Source organism: Anolis carolinensis, chromosome 5 (genome assembly GCF_035594765.1).
Source record: "Anolis carolinensis isolate JA03-04 chromosome 5, rAnoCar3.1.pri, whole genome shotgun sequence".
NCBI classification, from domain to species: domain Eukaryota; kingdom Metazoa; phylum Chordata; class Lepidosauria; order Squamata; family Dactyloidae; genus Anolis; species Anolis carolinensis.
The window spans coordinates 194,701,470-194,728,034 of NC_085845.1; the positions used below are offsets into that span (position 1 = coordinate 194,701,470).

Sequence of the window (26,565 nt, forward strand, 5' to 3'; positions counted from 1 at the left end):
GGCATTTGCAACAACTCATTTTTTCTGTTCACTTCTCTTCTGCATTTAGGCAGCTAGAGAAGTAAAACACCATTATGCAATTCTGTAGATGATTTCTGGATTGACCACAACAGTTTCTGTTCGTGCAGGGAAGCTCAGCGTGGTCCTTTTATTTGTATGAGGTTCTTGAAAATTTCTACACTGTTTCTTCTTTGTCTATCTCTTTTTTCTCAGGAGGTTGGCTATTGTCAGGGAATGAGCCACATCACTGCATTGCTCCTTATGTATATGAATGAAGAAGATGCCTTCTGGGCCCTGGTGAAACTGCTGTCAGGACCCAAGCATGCTATGCATGGTATGCCACTTCTGAAATCTTTTTAAAAGTCCCATTTAATATTGATCTAGCTGAGTTCTACTCTTGTAGAACTGGAGTCATAGTATTTCAGATTGAGGGCTCTGCAGCAATTAATGCGATCTAAATGAATTGAATGCTCATTAAAGAAATCTGCATTAAATATTGCTTTTAAATTGTGCAACATACAGTAAATTACCCTAGTGAAGCTCTTCTTGGAGGGACGTTGTTATGATGCGAAAAGCGTGTTAAATCAGCAGATGACACCTGTATGACCAAGCCTAATGAGGGATTGCAAAAAGGGACAATTTGGGGACACATATATATAGCCAGGAAACATTAAGAGATGAGAATTTAAGTAGGGATTTAGGGCAGGAGTAACAGAAAGAAATCATAAAGTATAAGAAAGAAAATCTTTCCTCATACAGCTTGCCTCTAAAGCACACATAAGCATACACAGAGACATCATTCCTTTACAGGTCCTAGTTTGCAATAGTAGAAAATGTCTAGCTAATGTGAATAGTGTAAACTTGTCCCAACATTTTTCTGACAGCATTATTTTCAGTCCATTGTCCACATTGAACAGTGTTTGCATTTATTATTACCAATCAATGTTATTGAGCATAAGGTATGGGCAACACCCATGGCTTCTTTTCAGGCATTTTTGAGGTTTCCAGACTTTTTGCCACCAAATTTCAGCAGTATGGCAGATGCAAAACATGATTTTTGCACTAGAACAAGGCATGCAGCCTTTTGTTTTGTGAGGGAGCTATGCCCCTGGGAATCATGTTTCCCTGTAAATTGAAACCATTGTTTTTGGAATGGGAAATTGAGAAAAACCACTTCCACTTTTTGCTAAATTATAGTGACCAAGGAGGGCCAATCAGCAGTGGGATCCTAGAGGGCCTGCAAAATTAGCTCTAAAACGTTTTAAATTGTCCATCTCTGTTTAACGTTAAAAGAATGAACCGAGATATACTTATTTCCTTTTCTCCTCATGTAGAGATTAGAAATATGCATTTACAAACCATACAGCTTGCAGATTGTGGTGAAACAGCACATTATGATGCATTGGAGTTTTCTGATCTGAATTTCATACTTTCTTTATGGAAATGCCAAGCCATGGTTTAACATTTAACCAGCTTTCATGCACCCGATGAAATAGGCTCTTCTAACTCATGTTAAGTTCATTCTATAGTACATTCAATCTGTTTTACCATTTGGGATTTGGCTCATTGGAAAACTATCAAGTTCCAGATGCTCTGAGTGTATTTTGTGGGATTCTGTTGGCATTTCATTCCCCCCCCCCCTCTTCTCTCTCTCTCTCTAGGTTTTTTTATTCCTGGTTTTCCCAAGCTGTTGAGGTTTCAAGAGCATCATGAAAAAATAATGAAGAAATTTTTGTCTAAACTTAAACAGCATTTTGTAAGTATATGCTAACACATGTGAACCTGACAAATAATATTATTTGTGGGCAAATGACATTTCTGTACTAGAAATTGTGTCTTTAGTTCTCAGAGTATTTTGTATAAAGTTTAGGATATAGGGCATTGTTATTTATTGCTTTCCTTTTGGATTAGGTTGCTTTCTAGGGCACAAAATTGCAAACACGTGCCGCTTTCAAATACTATGTTTTATAAAAGCATTTTCCCCTGAAATATTTGTTAATCTCTGCTACAGATATATAGGCATTTCCCCCTGCAAGCCTTTGTTCCTTTATACTTATATCTATCTATCTATCTATCTATCTATCTATCTATCTATCTATCTACATTAATTTTATATATGAATTTTCCAGTCTTTGCAAATCCTATATACATATAGATATCTAGAGATTTCCATGTACCTGTATATCTGTATCTATGTGTATTCATTATTTTATATATGAATTTTCACCTCACATGTTTGCAAGTTTTTGCAAATCCTATACAGATATAATTATCTACCGGTATATATAGTGAGATTTCTAGATAAACAGAAATATATAGGGTTTACAAATATTGCAGGAGGGAAATGCACATATATAGAGAGAGGATTTACGAATGTTTCAGGGGGAAATGCATATGTGAAATTAGTATATATAATTATAGAACTATACCTAGTTCTGCATTGTTTATGTAGGCATTGAATGTTTACCTGTTACTATGTTGGAAGCTGGCCTGAGTCCCCATGGGGAGATAGGACAGGGTACAAATGAAGTTATTATTATTATTATTAAGTTATTTTTAATACCATTTTTTACCCTAGTTTTCCACTTACAGAGTTAGTTTACTGTTTTTCTTTGAAATACAGTAAATATTCAAAAACCTTTAATCTACTGATGCCTCAATATAATATCATTGGAATCTATTTTCATTTTAAAATTTATCAGTAGCTGCTGCATTTTTCACCCTTGGCTTATACTCAAATCAATAAGTTTCCCCAGTTTATTGTGGTAAAATTAGGTGCCTTGGCTTACATTAGGGTTGGCTTATACTCAAGTATATACAGTATACTTATATAAAAACTTGAGTTCATCTTTGTATAGATTATTTATTTATTTGAAAAAAGTAGATGCCACCCTTTAGTGGAATATCCAGGTTGGTTATGGAAAAAATTACAAGACAAATAAAGTAAAGAGTATGTAAGATATATTTGAATAGATTTAAAATCCAAAGTGTTTGATTTAAACAGATAGTTTTGAAAGCCTAAGAAAATCTATGAGATTTAAATACCTAGGTGATAGATTTCAATGGGGTTAAGTAGATTCAAAAGCCTAGGTAAGAACCAGCATAGTAGAGTGACTTGTATGTTGGAATAGGATGCCAGGAGACGAGGATTCAAATTCCTGCATAGACATGGAAACCCATTGCCCTACATATCCATAAAGATCCTTTGGGGACATTTTGACCCCTGGGGGATACTGGGTGATGGGATGAATATTTTGAAATATTTTCAAAATGGGGAAAGTGGGAGCTGTATGTGGCCCATAGGCCACACTCCTGATCTTGCAGGACCAAGTGGGATGCAGTTCTCTTTCCTAGTTTCCATTGTAGGCATCATTGTAGGATTCTCTTTCCTAGTTTCCATTGTAGGCATCACAAGTTTGGCTTATTTGTATAGACTCAGAAAAGTACAATTCCAATGAGATCAGTGTACGTTTACATTGTCCTCTAATGCCGAGTCCCCTCGGTGGAGAAAGGCGGGATAAAAAATGCTGTAAATAAATAAACCATTTCTTGGATGTCAGATGACATGAGACATCATTCCTACTTGCTGTTCATAAATTGTTTCTTCTTTGGCAGGACTCCCAGGAGATCCACACTAGCTTTTACACAATGAAGTGGTTTTTCCAGTGCTTTCTTGACCGTGTGAGTGCTCTTAGTTTGAACCCCCTCCACCCATGTCCCTCTTCAAACACACATTTAGTGGCAAAACTTGAGCAGTTTGTTTCTTATACAATCAAATTTTCTTGTTGCAGACTCCCTTTAGGTTAACCCTCAGGATCTGGGATATCTACATACTTGAAGGAGAACGGGTTCTCACTGCGATGTCTTACACCATTCTGAAATTGCACAGAAGTAAGAGCTCAACCTTGGTCTTTTAAATGCTGCATGACATCGTCGGCCATCTAATGGAAACATTTTAAAATGATTGATACTTTTCAGAAAACAATAGTGTTTTCTTTCATCTCATTTTGTCTTGAGAGACCAGGCATTCTAAAGTACTTATGTACAAGTTAAACGATTAAAGAGACAATAGAGTTGCACAGTAGAGTCTCACTTATCCAACATTCACTTATCCAACGTTCTGGATTATTCAACGCAATCTGTCTCCTGCCTGGATCCACAGCTGTTTCTCTAGGTAGCAAGGACTGAACTTTTTATGCATTTAATTTCCAACAGTGTTGTTACTGTAATTTCATTTCATTTCATATTCTATCTTTATTTGTAGTCAATTTGTTAGTAGCCAATGTTTTGTAGTCAATGTTTTAAATATATTGCAATGTTTTGGTGCTCAATTCGTAAATACAGTAATTACTACATAACATTACCATGTATTGAACTGCTTTTTCTGCCAATTTGTTGTAAAACATGATGTTTTGATGCTTAATTTGTAAAATTCGAACTTAATTTGACATTTAAGAGGCTTTTCCTTAATCCCTCCTTATTATCCAGCATTTTCACTTATTCCACTTATTCACTTATTATTCAGTTATACCACCCCATTTATGTTGGATAAGTGAGACTCCAGTGTAGTTATAATTTTTTACCAGAAAGATTCAGTTTTTGCTCCCTCCTGGAGTCATGAAACTAAATGGGCGACCTTAGGGCATTCATTTTGTGTCAACCTAACTTGCTTCTCAGATATATTGTGTAAATAAAGTGGGGATGGGTAGATAGACGCGTGCCACTTTGAGCTTACTGGAGAAAAAAGTGTGATATAGATATAGGTAATGAATATATCTGAATTAATGTCAGTATATTTTTAAAGATTAACTTTGGCTCCTTTAGAAAAAATGAATAGCCACATTATTACTTGCTTCCCTAATCTTTCTGAGGTTATATTCTCTTTTGACATCCTAGAACACCTGATGAAATTGCAAATGGAAGAACTTGTAGAATTTCTTCAGGAGACTCTTGCCAAAGATTTCTTCTTTGAAGATGACTTCGTAATAGATCAGCTCCATAGCTCCATGGCAGAGCTGAAACGAGCAAAGCTTGACCTCCCAGTAGCAGGTATGTAACATCACACAGTCTGTTTTGCCATTTTTGCCACAGAACGGTGGGCCAGACGGAGTCTCAAAGGTGACCAACTTGGTCTGATAGCTTCCAGAGCAGTCAGACCAAGCTGGCCACCTTTTGAGATTCTGTCTGGCCCTCAGTTCTGTGGCAGATATTGCAAAACTTCAATTCAGTGAATATGCAGAAGTTTCAATATGTTTGTTTCCTGCCCTCAGCAATGGTGATAATTTCCAGTTTCAAAAAGATTCTTGGAAACAGCAAGTATTATCCCCCCCCCCCCTCCTGGAACACATCTGTACGTAATGGTCAGAAGCTGACCAGGTAAATTGTGCCAACCATTCTTGAGCCACTGACTGTCCTGAGCCATTCGTTTTGTTGGCAGAAAGAAAGCCACATGCCTAAAATGTTGATAGTTTGTATCAGATATGCTCTTCTCCAGAGTTATCAATGCTTGCAGGAAGCCAGAAGAGACAAGAGGAAAGTTTCCTGAGTTGGCTCTTCTCCTTCTTATGTCCTTTGCTCATATAGGAATGTTTGTACTACTCAATGGAGAAGCTGTGCTCCACAAGCTGGGAGTGGAAATTGAATTTTACACTTCAGTTTGGTTCTCCATCATGGGATTGGTCCTTCAGTTTCTGTGTCAGTGTGGCTGAAGAGAGTAAGCAGAAATGTTAGGTACTTCCTTTGAAAGACATCAAGGAAATTTGTGCAGGGCATATGTTGGAACTGTAATAGGTTTAATGCTCTATTTATTTGGGTATTTCACAGGTGGAGGAGTATATCCAATACGTGTACTTAAGACCTCCTTTTCCCCCTTGAGTACCCAACCAATTTACACCTTATTTCTGTGACATTTTTCTCCTTAAAAGTTGCAAGTCCTTTTCAGGAATATTAAACACAATTATTCCCAGTTTGGAACCTCATGAGACTCCCCCTCCTCCCTTTTAAATTCTCATTTCCCTCCTATTTTAATTTGTTTTAACTAGCTGCCATTCTGTACAAGCACACAACTTTTATCCTCCTGACTTTGACTTTTTCTCTTGGGGACATGTGTGTGTGCGAGACTGGAATTTTGTGCATTAACCAATGCTGTGAATAAACACTTATTCACATTAGCCAGACAATTTCTACTATCACGAACTGGGACCTGTAAAGAAATGATGTCTCTGTGTATGCTTATGTATGCTTTAGGGACAAGCTGTATAAGGGAAGTTGTTCTTTCCTATCCCTTATGATTTCTTCCTGTTACTCCTGCCCTAAATCCCTACTTAACCTCTAATCTCTTAATGTTTCCTGGCTTTATATATTACTTTTTTTGTCCCCAAATTGTCTTTTTTTGCAATTCTTCATTAGGCCTGGTCATACATGTGTCCAAGGCTAGACATACCTGGAGGAGTAGTGCAGTTGTGCTCTTTACCTTCATGCAAAATTAATTTAGTGTCCAGTTTTCTTTCTATCCAAATGAGCACAAAACATGTCATCACACAACTAATCTGTTTTCTCTTCTTCTTTAGCTCAGAGAATGGATGCCTCGTTTGTTCTAGGTATGAATTTCATTAGCCCTTGAGTCCGATCTCCATCCTCCCTGATCATTCTTGCTTTTCTAATCACTATCTTCAGGCGATGCTATCTGTCAAGGAGCTCCCACTCTGTTTTTTCCAGACATTACCTCACTCTAGTGAGCCTTGTCTGTCTCCGATTCCATACAGCGCTGAGGGCCTGAAGCCTTTTCCTGGCAGGCAGAGTGTTAATCCTTTCTCAAGAGTACTCTGCCTGAAAACCAAGGCTCCCCTTTGCCCATTCGTGACAAGGTCAGTTGCTTAGCTAGTTAGGGAAAGCATCAGACTTTCTCAGTACGGAGAAGAGGGACAAAGGGTGAGAGAAGAGAGAACGGACTCTTGGGACAAGGATGCTTTTCAACCAATAATCTTCAGTGATTGCATTCCAATAACAGGCATGTTGAGTATCTTAGATACAAAAGCTATTTTGCATCCCTTCAGTTCCTCTATCTGAGAACCCACATGAGATAGGTAAAGCTCAGTGATTAGAAAAAAGTCATGTATATATTTACAAGTGTCCTGCTTATAGTTCACAGTGTATTCTAACAATTAGAGGATGGTGGCTTTGTGTAAAGAGAAGGGACAGAAGACCAGTGGCTGATCCTTGACCATAGGTCAAGGACCCTTGCTGGTGTCCTGGAAGTAGGAAAAATGCCTGATGTCCAAGGTTATCATTAGCATGTCAAAGGGCCACAGTTGGGTGGGTAATCCATGGCAGACAGTCAGTAGGAGATGCCCTGCCAATCCTGCAAGAGTCCATGATCATTGTGGAAGAATAACTTCTTATCAATTGTCTTGTAAACCCCATAGCCACTTAGACTAATTCTATGGCAAACCAGAGCTTTACATACCACCCTTGGAGAACCATTGATCCAAGTGAATGATTGAGGTTTCTCAGACCTAAGCTATAAGTTCAACTGAAAACTGTCTTATGGGACTTGAATTACAGCCATATTTGACTACAATAAAAATCTGTGTCCAAGATTTTTACAGAAGTGTTGTGGTAGGACAAGAAGAAAAGCTTATAGATTTGGATGTTCATAATTTATTTCTGCAGTGTTTTGGAAGGAAGCTAGGTTTGCAGGAACTTCAGTGCCATATCTAGAGGTGGCCTTGGCTTTGGTAGCCTACAAAGCTGTTGTAACAATAAAACATTTGAATAAAGGGTATTGTGTGTATTCCATGCCTCTACACAGAAGATGTATGTCTCCATGACTTTCTTCTATGATATACCTACCATTTTATTAAATTCTAAGCACCAAACTTACCATGTGGCACTACTCACGTTGCATCATTACACTTGAAGAATAATTAGGAAATTACACTTGAAAAACAACAGGAAACTGTCTTTGGAGGAGTAATAATTCTTGTCCCATCACAGATTGCAGCACAGGCTGACCAGGCAGTAAGTCATTTTGAACATGTTAGAATTTACTTCTGAGTAAACATATATAAAATCGCAGTGAGAGGCTACAGTTGGGGAGCAGTATCTACTTTTGCTTCATGCTCTTGTGCTAAGTTATAATGACCTCATATAGATGGTACAGCTGAAGTTTGTCTGAAAATAAAATACAGACCTAGCTTCTCTATCTTATTGATATAATTCATGCACCTTCCATCTTGAGTAAATCGGAGAGCTAATTAAACTTGGTGGTTGAAGTCTCCATCTGGCAAGCTTTGTTTAAGTTGCTTAGAATTTCCGGAGCCAATTGGGCAGACTTTGGTCTGTTATCCAAAGATGATAATTTTGCACGGCATTGAAAAAAAATACAGTCCATCTGGAAGAGAATTCATAAGGTTCTCTGTCCTGTTTTTTCTTCTAAATTCCTCTTCAGAATGAGATGAACTGAAAACGCTTATGGCTTGACTTCATTACCCGTTTGCTGAAGAGTTTTGCAGACAGGGAGGGAAACCCTTAAATTGCTTTGTTACAGCATCTGTGTTCCTAGCATTCCTGCTCGACACCCAGTGCCAGCCCAGAGAAATGGTGACATGTAGAAACAGGCTGTTAGTTTTATAAAAGAAAGACCTATAAATCTTGAAGAGCTTTCCTAGCGAGGATAAGATGTCTTCTGCTTGGCAGTTAGGGGAAGAAGAAAGGGCAAGGAGCTTCATAAATTCCCAGATTAAAGCTTTCCACTTCTCCCTGAAATTTATTGGGCCATAATGGAAACACTAGAAGGTTTTTTTTGCCCACTCCCATCATTTCTTAATCAACTTTTCTGCCTGCCCAGCTATCTTGCACAGATCCCAGACCTAAGAGTCTCTTTGAATTAAGGTCTCTTTATGATGTTTTTCATAAATAGTTTAGTCTCATCTGCTGTTTCTTCCCTTCTGTTTCTCTCTGACTGAAACAGCTATATTTTTAGTGTGAAGCATGAGATTTATTTACTTATTCGTTTTATATAATGCCTTTCTTCTAGCGTGGGACTCAAGGTGGCTCACAAAGCTAAAACAGGATCTGCTAAAAATGTGACAGGGAAAATAAAGAAGCTTATTAATGTAAAATGTCCTTTCCTTACATTTGTACCTGCTAAAATATGGCGAGACCAAACTCAGTATGTAAACAACATGCTTTATTGTGTGCTTTCACCTAAATATTTCCTTCTTTTTTCTCTTTTAGTAGGCCACATCACCTTTCAGCATTTTCAGCAACTTCAGAGTTCGGGAATTGTCTTTCTTTTTTCTGTTTTTCATAATTCTGCTCAACCTAAGCTCTGTCAATTTCTCTGTCTAACATCTTGTTTCATTTTTTAAGGAAATCAGTTCAATAAAATAGACTCAGTTCAGTGTAATTGCTCTTCCACTTTCTATATATTTTCACTTTCCTCTTTTTCCTTCCAGATGAATACGGAATTTTCCATTTATACGTTTGGAGAACCCACACGTACCTGTTTTTCTCCCTTCCAATTTTGCACTTCACTTCATTAACAGTCTAACTCTCAGATGCGTTTTCTTGTTGATGTTTTTTCTTCCCACTGATTTCTCACATGCATCTAAACGTGATGAAGTTTAAGGTTGCTATGGAATCTTTGTTTCCCTCTGGTAGTGTATATGATTTGAGCTGTATAGTCTTGTGTCATTGAGTTTCTTTACTTGCATCCTTATAGATGTAAGCACAGTGTGGCTTTTCTGACTATCCTTTAAGATCTGGTGAAATCTAGCATGGTTTGAAATTTTTTGCCTGAATTAGAGGGCTATGGTTCCTTTTTCCTGAGATATTATAAATGAATGTATGTATTTATTTGTGTAGCCCAGGAACAAGTAAATCTGCCAATTTTCTTTGTTTTAATATCCAGACATTTCTGAAAAAAACTATACAGACATGGTCTTGTAGTACTGTTTGAGTATCCCTTTTCTGAAATGCTTGAGACAACAAATGTTTTGGATTTTGAAATGCCCGTTTGTATATATACATACATAATAAGATATCTCGAAGATGGGATCCAGGTCTAAACGAGAATCTCATATATGTTTCATATATACTTTATACACATTACCTAAAGGTAATGTTACACATATTAATTTTGATCATGTAACAAAGTTTGCTTATATTGAACCATCAGAAAGTGAATGTGTCACTAACTATACCTCTAATGTAGACAATTTTAAATGTTGGTGTATTTCATATTTGGGAATTCCGTGTAAGTGATACTCAATCTGTATAGCCAAAATTTGATTTTCACAATAATTCAGACAGATTTTTTTTTTCATGTTAGGAGCGACTTTTCATGTTAGGAGTCGCTTCTGGTGTGAGAGAATTGGCCGTCTGCAAGGACATTGCCCTGGGGATGCCCGGATCTTTGATGTTTTACCATCCTTGTGGAAGGCTTCTTTCATGTCCCCACATGGGGAGCTGGAGTTGACAGAGGGGGCTCGCCTGCTCTCCCCGGATTCGAACCGCAGACCTGCCTGCACAGTGATTTAACCCACTGTGCAATGGGGGCTCATTCAGACAGATTAATACCATTTATTAGTTTTAATTGGAATTTTTATGCCATTAATCAGCCCAAGGATTCTCATGGATCAGCCTACATACAATCCATTAAAAGATTGTATTATATTCTAACAAGGCATAACAAAAAAAAAAGAAAGAAAGAAAATGAGATAGGCAGGAATGAAGAAAACCCAAAGTAGTCTTTCAACAGGGGATGATGGAATTGGTAGAGCTTTCCCTGATATTGTAATCCTTTTGTGAAGCTGGGAGAATGTTCCCATTTCCCATCTCAGCCAGACGACCTGGATGCTATCCTGAGCGCACAGATATAGCTGTTGAATGCATCAGCCACATATCTGGTGTTCCCATTCTACCATCTAATCAACCTGCCCTTTTCATTCCATAATTTTGAGTATTTTCCTACTCAACACTTGATGGCAGTAAAGAATGGGTGGGAACATAGGGAGCCATGATCTCATTACACAAGTAAAGCCTTACCAGATGTTATGTTAGTTTGGGTGAAGTTAGATGCAACAACCTTATGTCTTGGAATAGCATCCTATTTTGGCTCCATTATGTGTTTTTCACCTGAATAATGTTCGGGTCAATTCTTAAGTATAGAAGTGGGGGAAAAATACTAATTGGAAGGCTAGCTACAAATACAGTGTCATTTTTACTAACTCATTTCCCGGACACTGCCTCATCATGTATACATTCTAGTGCTGAAATAAGCTGTTTACCAAAGCAGGTACTGAAAATTGTTCACTCAAGTTGCATGTTGTTTTCGGTTTAGGGTGACTGCTTTGTCAAAGCATCTTGGAATAATTAACCCAGAAAGTTTTGCAGTTGTGATTAATTTCCACTGGGTGGTGACAAAGAACAAGGATAAATCAGTAACATTTATTTTTCCCATTTGAATTTAACCTTTCTTCTACCCAAAGAAAATCATAACAGCGTCTGTGTTTTCTTTCCCTCGGTTGTCTTTGCCAAGCAAACGTCTTAAGATATTATAACTTTAATAGTCAAACTAAGTAAAGAGAAACCCCGCTGGTGTGGAATAGCAGAAGTCACGGTAGAGTTGTCCTAAAATGCTAGTAGGAGGAATTTGAATACATTCACATAAGGACTGATTCAAGCTAGGTCTACTTAATCTGAGGTTCAACCTGTTTGGGTGACATTTTGGGTTGCTGAAAGAAAAGAAATTCATTTCATAATATATAAGTCACTTTGAAATAAAGCAATCTACTCAGGATGAAAGGGATACTTTAGCTCAAAAATGTCTTGCAAAAATTTATGGTTTGAGGTGCTTGAAGATGACAAACTGAACCTCTTCACTTAAACATTTTTGATATCATATTTCCATGGAGATTTTGAGCACATGCTTAAATCTCTCAATTGAAATCAGTAGCACTGGAAAGTGATATGACAATCATCCCAAGTAAATAGGAATTTGAATTCAACCATTGGGAGTTGAAAAAGGTTGGGAGAAGTGCCACTGACAACAGATGCACACTGAAAACAGTATCTGGACTGGGGTACTATTTGTTATTCTATCATGAATTGAGACTAGTCACCTGTGTGTTGGGGATACTATAGATATAGATTTCCTGAATGAGATAATCTGTCATGCTCCCAATTTTGTGACCTAGTGGGACATAGGAAATCTAGAGTTATATTTTGGAATTGCAAAAAATATAGGAGACAACAGTCTTATCAATAAATGGCTCGGAAAGGAGGCACTCTACTATTGTGAATGTGAGCCTGAGCTTGTAAAGTAAGTTGGTGGATTACAATTTCCAGTGACTGTTCCAGCTGGGAAGATATCTTCAGTTGTAGACCAAAAAACCATTTTCCGAGGTCTGTAGTAGCTTGCAAGAATCCTTCTCCCATATGTCCTTCTGTGTGGAGGTTGTACTTCACAATAGAGTATCCTTCAATCTTCAAAATCCACTACGGGCGATGCAGCTAGCATTGCGCTTTGATGTGTTGAACTTGTTTCAATCCATGCCACACTCTAGAATTCCCATATCTAAGGTCCCATCCACACTGTCATATAATGCAGTTTCAGGCTGAAGGTTAACTACATTGAACTGTATTATACGGCAGTGAAGATGGGGCATAAGAAGCAGAGTCTTTCAGTCCCCATCCAATTCTGTGATGGAGTTAATTATAGGAAACCAACAGTTAGGTTATCCTAGTCATTAAAACTTTTGTCATAGCTGCAAATGTAGAGGATATTAAGTTTAATCAGTACAGATAGTAGAGAAAGATATTCCAAAGCTATGGGTTTATATCCTTGGTATACTTGATATATTTCAACAAGGGCTTTTCTTTAGTGTTGAAAATCACCATGGGATGATGCAGTCAGCACTATGTGTTAGTTTCTACCTCAATATGCTTTTTCTTGTTTATCTCCACCCTCCCTGCCACTTGGATTATGATTTCAAGGCCCCCTTTTATGGTGATTGCTTTCTTTGACTGACTCTGCATGCTTGGCTGTAACTGAAATTGTGGAGAGGTTCAACTGAGTTTGTGAGAAGTTTTACTAAGATGATCAAAAATTCATTCCCTCCCTGTTTTCCTCTTTCTTGCCAGCACCCGATATCGTGGTCTTCCTGTTCGCTACTATCCCCCAAGTGTCTCCTGGTATTTTGCATCTGCCTTGTTCACAGCTTTCATGTTTGTGGTTTGAACAAGAATTGCTTTTATTTCTTAACTGGCATGGTTAATGGGCTTGTACATTTTTGCTCAGAGCAACATGTTGATAAGAAAGCCAGTGTAGCATAGTAGTTTGAGTGAACTAAGACTCTGAAGACCAAGGGTTGAATCACTGCTTAGCCGTGGAGGCCTATTGAGAGACCTTGGGCAAATCACACTTTCTTGGCCTCCGAGGAAGGCCATGTCAACTCCCCTCTGAAGAAATCATGCCAAAAAAAACTCTGTCCTGGATTTGCCTTAGGATCACCATGAGTCAGAAATGACTTAAAGGCATGCAACAATAACAAAATGTGTTGACTTTGGCAATTCATATTCTTTATTACAGCATTCTTGGCATGCCACTAACCGTTTTATACATTTCTTAGCAGAATACCAAAATATAAGCACACAGACCGATCTGCTTGGCTATCATTTCAGTGAGTGAGGCAGTGTGTGTAAGAGTTTGTTCTGTGTGCATGGAGGAGCTTTGGATTGCGGCAAGGGTGGTAGTAACCGAGTTTGAAACTGCCTTTCCTAAGAAAGAATAGTCTCCAAGTGACTAGGAGGTTTTCCTAAATGAGAAGTGTGGTGGTGGTGATAATGATGTGCACCTGTTGATGATAGTAAGTTGTTCATTCCACCCAACCTCCTGGTCATATAGTTTCCCCCCAAGAGCTGGTGTACTGCAGAGATGTTGGATTTCAGTTCCTGACATCTCTACTCTCTATGGCCATTTGGTTGATGGTAATGGAAATGGTGGGAGCTGTTCTCCAGCACATTTGGAGGGTGCCCAGTTGGAGAAAGTTGTATTAAAATAATATTTGGCAAACTCTCTCTCCAATCCCTTGTTACCTGGTTAGTGGTGGTAGCCAAATTGCTTCCATTCATTTTCCTCAGTCCTAGCAGTTAAAATAGGGTTCTTTCTGGCAGTCACAGCATATGAGGATGAAATCCAGCTGGAGTGGCTGAGGGTGATGGATCTGTCCCCTTGATTGCTAGTAGATACTTAACCTGATCATTCTTCCTTAGCAGTTTATTCCCAAATTTACTTTACCATTATAGTTGTTGTTATACTAATGTATCTGGCTTGCTTTTCTCTCTTGTTTTCACATGCTATGTATGCATGTTCCTTGTGCAGTGTGTCAGTGATTCTCATGCTTGGATTGAGAATGCTTCAAGACTGTGACCAGTGTGCTATAATAACATAAATATATAAAGGTATATTGTATACACTTATGTATAAGTCTAGAAGGTTTAGTAAAAAAATGACTCAAAAAACTTGGATTTTTCCATGGGTCAATGTCAGTACTGTATCTTAACTCTTATATTAAAAAAGAACAGTCTCTGAGTAGAGTAGCAAAAGGTAAGAGCTTTGTTCATCCCAAGAGAACCTAAAAGGAGCACTGACTGACTTTTCCCTGCTGCATCTCTGGCATTTTTGAATGTCTGTGAGGAATAATGGCTGCAATGGTGGCCAAGGGCAGCTAGATCCCTGAGTGGTGTTAGCACTTCCCACTCTCTATGGAATGACCCGTGACTTATCCACAGATCGTATCAAAGACCATAATTTTATTCCCAAAACATTCCTTCAGCTTACACATGGGGTTGGCTTATATAAAATGTATAATTGCTCTGGGGCTCACAGTTTTACAGCCAGCTGTTCAACAGACATCAAGGCCTTGAGCATACTTTTTGCACAAGTAGAATAGCTCCCCACACAAGTGAGAGAAAGGGCTTGGTGTACATATTTACAGAATGGTTAGCTGCTTTAGGGAATACACTTTCACAATCTATGAGAAAGTGCAACTGCTTGCATAACCATTTTAAAACTTGCACAATTTCCCAAAGGAGGGTTGTCTGAGGTCAGTCTCCCATGATAGGTGGATGAACATGTAGCCTTTATCCTGGCCAGATCTTGTGTAAAACATTGGACCCTTGCTGCTAGCTTTGTTCTACATGAACAGAACAGATCTGCTCCTGCCCTCCACACTTCAGGCTCCAGCTGCTCCAGGTTTCAGCTCCAGCCCTGCAGTTCAAGCATCCAGCTGGCTTGTTTTTAAAAGAAGAAGAAGAAAAGAGGAAGACCTTATGAGCATAATACGTAGCTCCTTTTTGTGTTTAAAGCAATCCTGCCGTAATTATAGGGTAGCAAATTGGGCACTTGGTATTGCACACAACACATAATGGCACAGCCTTTATGCCATAATCATAAACATATTTTCGTGGAAGGAAGCGCTATTGAATTCAAAGAGATTTCTTTCCAAACCATCCCTTTCAACTATTGAAGAGCAGACAGGGCACTGCCAAATTCATGGTGTCACACTGAATACCACCTGATAGAGATGGCGTTTAAAATTTCCTCTTCTTCTCGTGTTCACATCTGACCCTAGCCAAGGTTTTTGTAAACCAACATCATCTCAGTAATGGACAGCCAGAAAAGTTAACAACAGACTCTCCTGTATATCTCTTCTCTCTACTTTTATATAAACTGCATATCTGACCTTGGTTTGCTTTTTATGAGCTTAAGATTCAAGCATGTGGAAGTTCTTTGAAGAAGGGTTCCAGGTTGAAAGAAGGGATCTTACCCTTTTCAAATATGCTTTTGCAAGGAAGAGGCTACTTTCAATAGACAAAGTGGCTGCATCAATGTGTTCTGGCCCAAGCATCCTTTGGATTGTATAGCTGTTTTAAAATTTGGGGGGCTGAACAATTCTGGTAGATCCAAGCAAACGATGTACTTTGTGTTGTTTTGTCCTTCCTTTGCTATATGAGCCTGGTGTGAAAGTTCATCACTACTACACGGAGGCCACATGATCAGGATCTAAAGCAGTAACTTTTTTCATCCCTTCTCCTATCCATTTGCCTTTGTTGCTTATGTAGTCTGGGCCCAATTATTTCGCACATCTGCTAGAAACCCACAAGCCCTGCTTGCCACACGGCTTTAGTCTTGCGACCTTGGAAAACTTTGGTTGTTTGTATGTCTGTTAATTCTCCATTTGTCACCTGGGGCTCTCAATTGGAGAACTAGCATGGCAGCATAGGGTCATGCTAACATCATTTCCCCTCGCCTTCAAATGTTCAAAATTCAGGTGTTAGCCTACAACATCTAAACAGCTTTGAACCATACACACCAGGCCTGATGCACTCTCTCTTGCTCTGACATGTGAGGGAGAGAGATTATAGAGAGTAATCTTCAAAGCAACAAAGAATTCAATAAAAATGTCTGTAGTATTCTCACTTGGGTGTCTTGGAAGCTTAATGGTAATTAAGAGACAAGTGTGCCAAATTAAAAAGAATAAAACCTCCCTTATTAATCAAACTATGTGTATTTTCTTGGAAAAAACTATGCATTGAATCAAAATGTCTAAAAAGAGGGGAAGAGCAGTGATAATCTGGAGAACTATTAAAAGTGCTGATGGTGTTAAGGCTGGAAGCATACAGAAACACATGTCTGGCTGTAAATACAAGGAGGGAAAGACACTGGATTTTCTTCCAACAGATTAAAACAGAAACTGTTGAGCATTCTCAAAAACACGTCTCTATGTCAGTGCTCTCTAAATTCACATATGCAATGTAGAGATGTAGCTATCTAGTCAAATACAGATCAATAATTCTACGCCAGTACTTCCATAAGAGCATATGAAGAACTCTAGGAGGACAAACCAGTAGACTGCTCAGTTCAACCTATGGCTTTGAGTTTAGAAAGAGCTACTTGGAGCTCAGCAGGAGTACTTGTATTTTATATGTGGGAAGATCAAACTTTTGGCAACTTCAGATGGGGTTGGGCAGATTTGTTGGGAGCCTGTTGGTTTTCATTGGGGACCATATTGAACAAGGAGGATTGAAGCAGAGGGTTAGAGATTCACAAAGGATAAAAGGCATATTTCCCACAATGCATAAACTGGTCACATAGGAAATAGTGATCGCTACCAACTTAGAAGGCTTCAAAGGAGAAGTAGATAAACTTATGGATGATGTGGCTATCATTGGCTAGAGGTTATGATGGTTCTATGTTCTGTGTGTTTCTGTATGTCGGTTGTGGAGAACACAAGTAGAATCTTGCTATTGTCTCCAGGTAGGCAATTATAGGAAGGGAATGCGTTAAATCTGATCCAGCAAAATTCCTCTTAAATTTTTATGGACAGTAGGCTGACTTTGCATCAGAACAATGCCTGTGTTCTAAGATTTTTCTGAGCAAAAATTTAGTCTGGCCTTGTCAGGACCCAGGCTGCAGAGCACCAATAACCATACACAGAGGCCAGAATCTATCTAATATCTTTATTGAGGAAATATATAAAGTTAATAAAAGCAAGTGTAGGAAATAGTTCAGAAGTAGACCTTTCAGGAAAGGTCAAAATTAGTCCAAGAAAACAATGTCCAATATGAAATATTAAGGTCCAAAGTTGTAATCCAATAACCGAAACACTCACTTTGCCAAGCAAAGTGAAGGGAGATGACAAGGTCCTTTAGTCCATGGAGCTTAATGCAAGGCTAGGAAGCAAACTAGATTCTTGGCAAACAAGGCTTGATTCAAGGCAACAAGAAGCGAGGAGCAAGAACAGGGTCCGTGGCAAAATCCGTGGCGAGGTCCGGGGAACAAGGCAGGGCTGGAACGAGAGCAAGGTCCTGGAAACTGGAGTAGCGTAGTCCACACACAATCTACTCCCGAAGCTGACGAATTGACTCCGCAAGGAATCCTTGTGGCCAAGCATCTATATAGGATCTTGTTTTCCCGCCAAAGCAGACTTTCTCTGGGGAACAAGAACCGAAACCTAAACTGTCCAGATGCAGGACTCCTTAAACTTTCCCAAGGGAATCAGACTTAATCATCTAATTGTCTGGCAGCTATCCGGGCGCTTCGGCGAGTCGCCTCCCGCGCGTGTCTATCTTGATTATAATAAAAGCGGCGAGAAAATGGGGGAGATTTCTCCTCAAGGCTTGTTTGTGTGACTTCTTGTGGGCAAACATCCTGCAGCTGCAAGGGCTCCAAATCTGGCAAAAACGGTGGGAAACCCAAGTTTTCCTCTTCATCTGTCACAACAGTACTAGGAACGGGACTACATGGCCCATAAGTCATCACAGGCCTCGTCATTTCCTGGGGTTAGGGACACAGGACCTCTAAAAGGTGAAAAACAGTGAATAAAAATCTAACTTCTTTTACTAGAGAGAATATCTCTATAAGAATATTAATGTCCTCCATCACATCTCTGTGGTCAATGTCCACTGGAGGACCTAGAGACTCAGAGAGAAGTATTATCTCTAGGTTGCCCAATGTGACTTCAGGTGGAAGTTGGCCATAGAGATTCTTAGAGGTAACATTTTAATCAAATCCACTAACGATCAAATCTCCCAAAGTCAAACCTGAAAATGTTATAATCACAGGAAGAAAACAAGAGAAGAATGGAACAGCAATATTTATGTGAACTGGGCTATCTTCCCTCCACATTCACTCACATTCATTCCCAAACTCTGAATTATCTACAGGTTAGGCATCAGCTTAGTCGTCATCGTCTTCGTCTTCTTCTTCTTCCTCTTCTTCTTCCTCTTCTTCTTCTTCTTCTTCTTCTTCTTCTTTTCTTTTTTTTTTTTGCAGATAATAGTTGCTTATAATTGGATAGCTAGTAAGGTTGTGTTTTCCAGTAACTGTGCCAATATAATTCAGCTCACCAGACTGTGTTGAGAAGGAAGGGAAGTGGATATACATAAACCTTTTAAAAATTGAGAGTTCCTCCTCTCCCCATTGAATATCCCAAGTTACTAGTCACCTAAATCTCAGTGTTAGAATTGAATAATCTTCTAAGTGTAGTCATGCTCACCAGCTTGATTTAAATTTTCTTGTCCTTATGCTTGAGTCCATGCAGAGTCAAGAAATCAGTTTCCGCACGTGATTTCTATTTGTCTTACGATTCTTTTATGCTGAATGACTGCTTTCAATATCATACTTGCTGACCACCTTATTTCCTATTACTGTCAAAGTGTGTGTATATTGGACATAAAAGTAAATCAGTCGTAATCTTTGACTTCAGTACTGAGCTCTTAAACTCAGTTCTTTCTTTTCTGTTTTTGCATTAATGTGTGTTCTGAATGAAAATAAACTGTTAACACGCATCCTTTGCTGTTCTAGGTGTCTGTGGGGAGATATTCAGTTGCTATCTATCTGAGATGCTTACCCTTATTTATTTATTTTTTACCAGGTAAAGATGATGAACTTCCAAAGAAGTTGGAGAGAATCCAGCCTGAAACTCAGCCTGCCATGTTGAATCTTACTCATCTGGTCAATGGGCAGAGTAGCACGAACAATGCCCGGGCCAGCCAGAGAACAGGACACAAAGTGCCTGCAGAAAGAGGCGAAGAAAGCTCACCAAGAACACCTGTAGAGAGAGAGCAAGGAAGCTCACCAAACCACCGAAGAAGAAGAAATTCTCTGGAGAAGAGGCCTTCTTTGAGGCAGCAAAAGCCTGCAACACCAAATGTGCGGAGTGGATTGCCAAAGCAGGACCCTGAGAGCCACAAGAAAAAGCCTGAGGTTCAAGCAGAATCTGATTCCCAGCAGAATCATAGTGCAGCTGCTAACCAAAATTCCAATGCTATTTTAAATACAGGAAAGGAATTTGTTCCCAGGTGGATCAAACCTTCAGATATGAAAATTATTGAAAAAACTACAAAAATCACCATGGAGCTCAAGGGTCGATCTGTGAATCCTACCCGTTCAGGAACACCCCCTAGTCCTAATGGTGAGGCACAGTCTTTCAATGTAAAGCAAAAGATGAGGGTCTTGGATGTCGATGAAGGCAAGCGAGGGTCAAATGCATCACAGTATGACAATGTTCCTGGGGCAGACCTAGAGAGTGAGAACTTGGTGGATGAGGCACTGGAAAGAGCAATCCTGCAAAGTCCAAGAAACCCAGCTTACTCTAGCAGTTCAGCAAAACCGGCAGAAAAAACATCTAGTCCACCAAAAATTTCCAACAGTTATGCCTTCAGCTCACAACCAAGAGTCCCCAGATATTCCTCCCAGTCTGATGGGACAGACTTTGGACATAATTTCAAACCACCTCCACCATCTTACAGCAATCCGCCTGTTTACCATGGAAACTCTCCAAAGCACGTTACAAGCGTAGTCCATTCCAGTTTCACAGCCACTCAGTACAATCTTGGGAATCAAACCAACTCTCCCAACCGATCATACATCTCTGATTATCCAGCAGAGATGTTGCCTAATAAATCACATAGAAATTACTTTGCTGGCCACCAAAATGTTGTTGTGAAACCCTCTAGTCGGATAGAGGTTCTCCCCAGTGACACTTCTCCAAACAGTCCCAAATCATCTGCAGACATCAGATTTGTGCTTCCTCCAGCTGATTATTTACCAGATAATAGAAAGTGGCAAGATCCTGCTTATATGTATAGACAGGATGTTTATGGGCAGCCGTGGAACCAAAATGGCAGCCAAAACCATTTGGGCCACCTAAGTAAATACCCACTGTTTCAGCCAATGCCTGTTAAAGACCATAACACCCCCACCATTTCTGTGGATAGACCTATAAAATACAGGACTCCCCCAACCCCAGAAGAATTTGGCTCGCCACTCTACCAATATCCAAGGTCCTCAGGCCCCACACACCACTACAGACACCAAACAGATGGATTGTCCATGCACGAATCAGTCCTGTTGTGAGAAGCAACCTGAAAGACCAGAAGAAAAATGTGCAATGTTCACAGATCTTGAGGTGGTTGTGGCTAGCCCAAGAGTTTTAGTACTCCTCTATGTGGGACAATTCAGATAACACTATGTTGTAGCCGTGCTTAAATGTTGACAAAAGCTCAAACCAAGCATTGAATCCTACAAAAAGATTGGATTCTCATAAACATAGCAATAGCATTATACGGTCCTTGTAACTACTGTGGCAGTTGTTTGTTACATTTAAGTAGCTTACCTGGAAAACGACTTGGTCTAATGCCTGTAAGGTCTCATGCCTTTGTAAGCTGCTTGTTGACACTACAATCCATTGTGCGCTCCCTTGGGGCAAGAGAATTATAGGGTGCAAAATGGATGCATATATATTCTTGGACTCGATTCACAAAGTTCTACGTTTTATTTTAATTTTATTTTAACATAATTTATAAACTATCCATTCATTGAGGATGGGTTTTTCCTGACATTCTTTTATATCCACAGCCTCAGCTACCTAGGAACGAGAATTCCCAGTTATCCAATGCAATCTTCATGCAGGGATGCTATTAGAATGGGGCTGGTTTGGCACCCAAAGTGAAAGCACTGTCATGCAGCAAATAAATGGTGCTTTTAAAAATCAGGACTGTCTGTGCATTGTAGCATGGATCTAGGGCATCAGTAGCATTTGAGCCCTCATCCACATTCATGTATCCAAAGGCAGTTCTGAAGTGTGATAGCTTTGTTCTAAAGTCTCATATGTGCATTGATGGAATGGGATTAGAGGTATAGTTAAAGTCATAATGGGCATTTTTTACCATTTAGCAAATGTTAATGTATCTTTCCATTAGCAATTTTTGAGGGCCTTGACAGTTGAAGAGGGAAAGCATATGTTTCAGAGTGCTGAGTTTATAGTGATACAGCCCATTTTTGCTATATGTGTTGAATTGCATTGTTGCTTGTGCATACTGAACCCCAAACCACATTGAAGCCTAAATGTTTCTCCATTTTTGTGGTGTGTGTGTATAACATGGGGTTCAAGTTGATGTGGGTAGAGCTCTATGCATGTATCACCTGGTGCAAATATGAACATAGCATGTGTGTGGCAGATGGAAGTGGGCTGGAGTAGTGTTAACTTTCACTGTACATACAAACATTATGAACATCTCAACAAAGGGCTGCACACAACCCATTAAACACTGTTTTTATGATCGTGGCTTCGTATGAAGCCTTTTCATAAATATATGAAAGGTCGACACCAACTGCATGCAACAGAAGGATAAAAAGAATCTAGTGTAATTCTTATACAGGCATCTTGCTTCATCCTTGACAAAAGAAGATTTGATCCCTTTAAAAGTTTTGGTTATTTTATAGTATGAGTTTTGTGATTTTTGAAACAAATTCCAAGAAACAGAGAGATGTTTATCACTGTCCATTGCTTGCACCATTGGAGTGCCTTTTTGTCTGGATCTGCTATTTGGACAGTTGCATTTGGCATTGCTTTGAGAATAATATAAGATGTGGTTCACATCCCACTTATTTCAATGAGAGGGAGGGAAAGTGTGTCCGGTGGAATGTACAAAAGATTATACCATATACTTTGACTCACCTAGTCCAAGACAACACACACATTCTATATTGTGGCTCATCTGAGTGTGCTCCTTTCATTAACCCCACATCTGTTGCCTATGCTGCATCTTCATAAGCCAGGAAAGACAGAATGGGTATCTAAGCTTTGGTGGGTTGAGCTAAGTTGGTGAATCAGAAATCTGTGCAGGTCCACAGTGAAGCCAACACAAACCCAGCCTTTGCAACCCAAATCTCCCATGCCCAGGTCACAGCCTGGCTATGCCTTCGGTGAAGACAAATGTTGAAGGTTTTACAGATTTTTTGATTTGGGAGGCACCCACTGTACACATTCTGCCAGAATGTTTTTAATATATCTGCCTCAAAACTGCCCTGATCCCTTGCTTGATCATTCTGTTTATCTGACATCTTTCCTCACTTTCTTTGTCTGATCCCTTAATGTACTTGAGCATTTATTTTTCTTGAGACCAGTAGGCAGTTAGGCGTTTGATTGGCTAGTGCTGCTGTACTGTTTGGCCCTTCAGAGATGATTGTAGGTATAAAGCCTAATGCTGAAGTGCTCCATCATTGTAAAATGGAAACCGACAAATGCATTGCTCTGTAATCAGTGCCTGCATCCTCGGGGTGTTGTGTTTTCCTTGATCTTTTTTTTTTTTTTAATCTTGCAGGGCAAGGAGAGTTGGAAGAGTGCAGCTTAGTTAAATATCTAAGTTGTGTTCTCCTTGATTTAGGGGAATGGGGAAAGTCACTGGGAGCAGCAGTATATGTTGTTCCACAAAACTCCATTCTGCACAATTCATTCTGTATGAGCCACTTTCAGGGTCTGGGTAGCAATTCCTGGAAGGGGAGATTAAGGGAACCCTCCTTTTATAGTGGAAATGCTTAAGAGTCTGAATCAGTGATATCAGTCTAGGTTGAGTTCTGTAAGTGAAGCAGTAGATGTGATTCAGGAGATAAAGGGAACTCATTTTTGGTTCTGATTTCTCAATAGCAAGTGCACAAAATCCAGTGCACCTAAATGGATCAGGCTACCATTTTACCAATGTTTTTCTTCCTGGTTGTTAGGTAGCTTGGCTCTAGGCCTAGAGTCATGATCCTCAAACTGTATGCTGGTCCTCTGCTAGTTAACTATGGTGAGTGAAAACAAGTATACATGTATTCTTTAAGGAAGCATTGGTAAGCTGCATGTTATAAATGGAAGCAATTTTTATTGGGCATTGTGAAAAGATATTTGGCTGCTCTGATTTTGATAATAGTTTAGAATAGGAGTTATTTAGGGATAATTTAGAACAACCCCAATTTATCCCCAAATGCCCCCAGACACCCTGTTTTAGGCCTTTTCTTAAAACCAGGGGTAAATTTGTCGTGACTTCTAGTCACTTTCTGTTTTGGAAAAAGGCCTCTTCTGGACCTAAAAGGGCCTAGATGTTTCTAATAACATGGTAAAAATGACCTCAAAGCCCCTAGAAGACACTGAGTGACATTTTTTTGGGGGGGGGGTATATATGTTGATGTAGAGGGGGACAGCACCCCAAGGTCTCATCCCTAACGTAGAAGTACAGAATACATGTTTCCCACCTTCCAAACTATATTTGCACAACTCAAGACCCGTCCAGGTGAAGGCAGCCTACCAGGAGATTGCTGCCCTCCCTAACTTTGCAGGCGCAGGCAAACAGCAAAACCTGGATCTCGATCCAAGTCTCTTTGGAGCCGCTGTCTTGCATAATTGGTGGGTTCCATTTGCAAATTGCACAGTCTTGCTCCAAAAAGTGTGTTTTAGTGCCTATGCTCATGAAACGTTGGCACCATCGTGTTTTATGGTACTGAGTCCAGGCTTCTCCAACCTGGGGCATTCCAGATGTATTGGACTCCACCATAAGCTTTGGGGAGTTGTAGTACCAACACATCTGGAGGAAGCCAAGTTGGGAGATGCTGCCAAGAGTGTTTTAAAAATCAAACAAAAGCAACGTTTAGCCAACATAGTGGATGTTTTGTGTATATAATGAATCAGATGTAATTTTTAATTAACCTGGCAACTGACTTTTTAAAAAAAATGTGCAGAAGACAGTGAAGTACCTGCTTAGTATTGCTCTGAGGAGAAAGAAGAAAGCAAGAAGTGGTGAATCTGTGGCCTTCCAGGTGTTACTGTGATCCAGTTCCAATCAGCCACAACCAATATGACTAATGGTCAGGAGCAATAGAAGTGGTAGTCCAGCAACATCTGGTAGGCCCCCTTTCCCCCTGTCCCTGGTCTAAACTGACAAATTAGTACTTGATCTTTCACCTTTTAGTTCTGATTTATTAACTGCCAGATAGAGATGTATGTATATAATAATGTGGCTATGTAATAATACCAAGGTTTAAACCATGGCTTTGTGATTCATAATAAATATAATAAAAAATATAAGCTGTACAGTTTACTGGATGCTAGCATCAGAAAGACAGCTGTTCCTAAAAGTATGTATTGAGATTAGTAAATACTGTAGATTTTTATATATAAAAATATATATACATGCTATTTTTCTTACATCTTCTTCGACAGTTTTTTTTAATTGTGTTTTCCTATTTTATTGTGACTTGTTAAAATATGTTAAAAATAATGATGAAGCCTATGGGTGTTCTTGTGTGCCTGTCTGAAACCTGTCTTTTTAGCACATTGTCAAAATACACCTGAATGCAAAACTCAGCCACGTACACTTTCCCCCAAACCAGAAGATAATGCGAACGGTCACTTGGAAACATAGCATTGTACCCAGATCAAATCATCAGTGTTACCATTTTGGAGCAAGGGTTTGACTAATGTGGTAGGCTTTCAGGTTTCAGCCGGAATAATACAAATGTCTTGGCTGGTTTTTCTTCTGATATATTCAAGGGCTACTCTTCAGCATACAGGAGGGCAGCCTATTGCTTCATGGTGAGAGTTCCATATTAGCAAAATGTCGACCTGTTGACACTAGGCAGTAATCCCTTGAGAACTGCAGACTCGGGTAATGAATCATAATGAATCCTAGAGCTCAAATCAGAAACCATCCAGTCTAAATAAATAAACATAATAACAACCCCACTGTGTCACACAGGAATACACAAAGCACTCCTGGCAGATGGCCAACCAGCCTCTACTTTAAAACTGCCAAAGGAGGAGACTCCATCACATTTTATGGCATCTTATTCCACTTCCAAACAGCTCTTACCTTCAGGATGTTCTTCCTAACACTTAGATGGAATGTCTTTTACTGTTATTTAAATCTGTTGCTTTGTGTTTTAGTCTCTGGAGCATCAGAAAATAAGTTTGCTCTGTCCTCAATATGGCTTTTCAAATGTTTATATCTGACTATTATGTTCCTTCTTAACCTTTTCTACAAGTCGTTCCTCATAGAGCTTGGCTTCCAGACCTTTTACCATTTTGGTCACCCTTCTCTGGGCACATTCCAGCTTGTTGGTATATATCATTATAGATCAACCACCAGTATTACTGCATGACCTGGCAGCCCAAAACGGCTTTGTGGAACAAGCCACAGTTCCCCAATAAATATACAAAAATGTAGATAGCAGCCCTATTGAAATGAACTTCCATCCCAATACCAGAGTCATGTTGGAGGACATGTATATGGAGCCGACTCCATGGAACAGAAGTCGGAATAAGCTTACCAAATAATTTCTTTAGTGAATCATCTATTTCCTTAGTTCCAATTTGACACCTCTTTTTAAAGGAATATTTTGTAGTCTAAATACATTGTAAAAGTCTCAATGCGTTCTCGCACATTTTGTCCTGGCATTTCTACAGCTGCTGAGACTAAGCCAGCTCTGCTGTTTGCAAATGTACAGGCATCGTGTGGAGATGGTTCCAGATAGTCATAAGGTTTGGAACAATGGCTTCAGCAGTCCAAACAACAGTTGCCACATTTCTTGTGTTCCCTAAAGGGAAATCATCAATGCTTCCAAGAATTTCCTCATGAAGTCCCTTCAAGGAGAACCCACTTGTGCATTTGTGTACTTGCTCTTTTCTTGTTTTTTTTTTTAAAGTACCTTCTTAGCAATATTTCATAAAGGAGCTTACA

The 26,565-nt window shown here is 39.4% G+C and overlaps 1 protein-coding gene across 9 annotated transcripts in view; it reads left to right on the plus strand.

The window, feature by feature from the left end:
- The window catches only part of usp6nl (USP6 N-terminal like), a 170,847-nt gene extending 145,813 nt beyond the window's left edge, over nucleotides 1-25,034 (plus strand). For 8 of the 9 annotated variants that reach the window (XM_008110321.3, XM_008110318.3, XM_062983247.1 and 5 more), the window contains 6 exons: nucleotides 214-334; nucleotides 1,662-1,756; nucleotides 3,616-3,681; nucleotides 3,792-3,891; nucleotides 4,897-5,049; nucleotides 19,443-25,034. In XM_008110321.3, the coding sequence (XP_008108528.1) occupies nucleotides 214-334; nucleotides 1,662-1,756; nucleotides 3,616-3,681; nucleotides 3,792-3,891; nucleotides 4,897-5,049; nucleotides 19,443-20,926 (2,019 nt within the window). In that variant the 3' untranslated portion in view covers nucleotides 20,927-25,034. Of the gene's footprint in view, nucleotides 1-213; nucleotides 335-1,661; nucleotides 1,757-3,615; nucleotides 3,682-3,791; nucleotides 3,892-4,896; nucleotides 5,050-9,458; nucleotides 10,718-19,442 lie in introns of those variants that run through there. The other variant, XM_062983249.1, reaches the window with a different exon arrangement.
- Nucleotides 25,035-26,565: the final 1,531 nt, after the last annotated feature.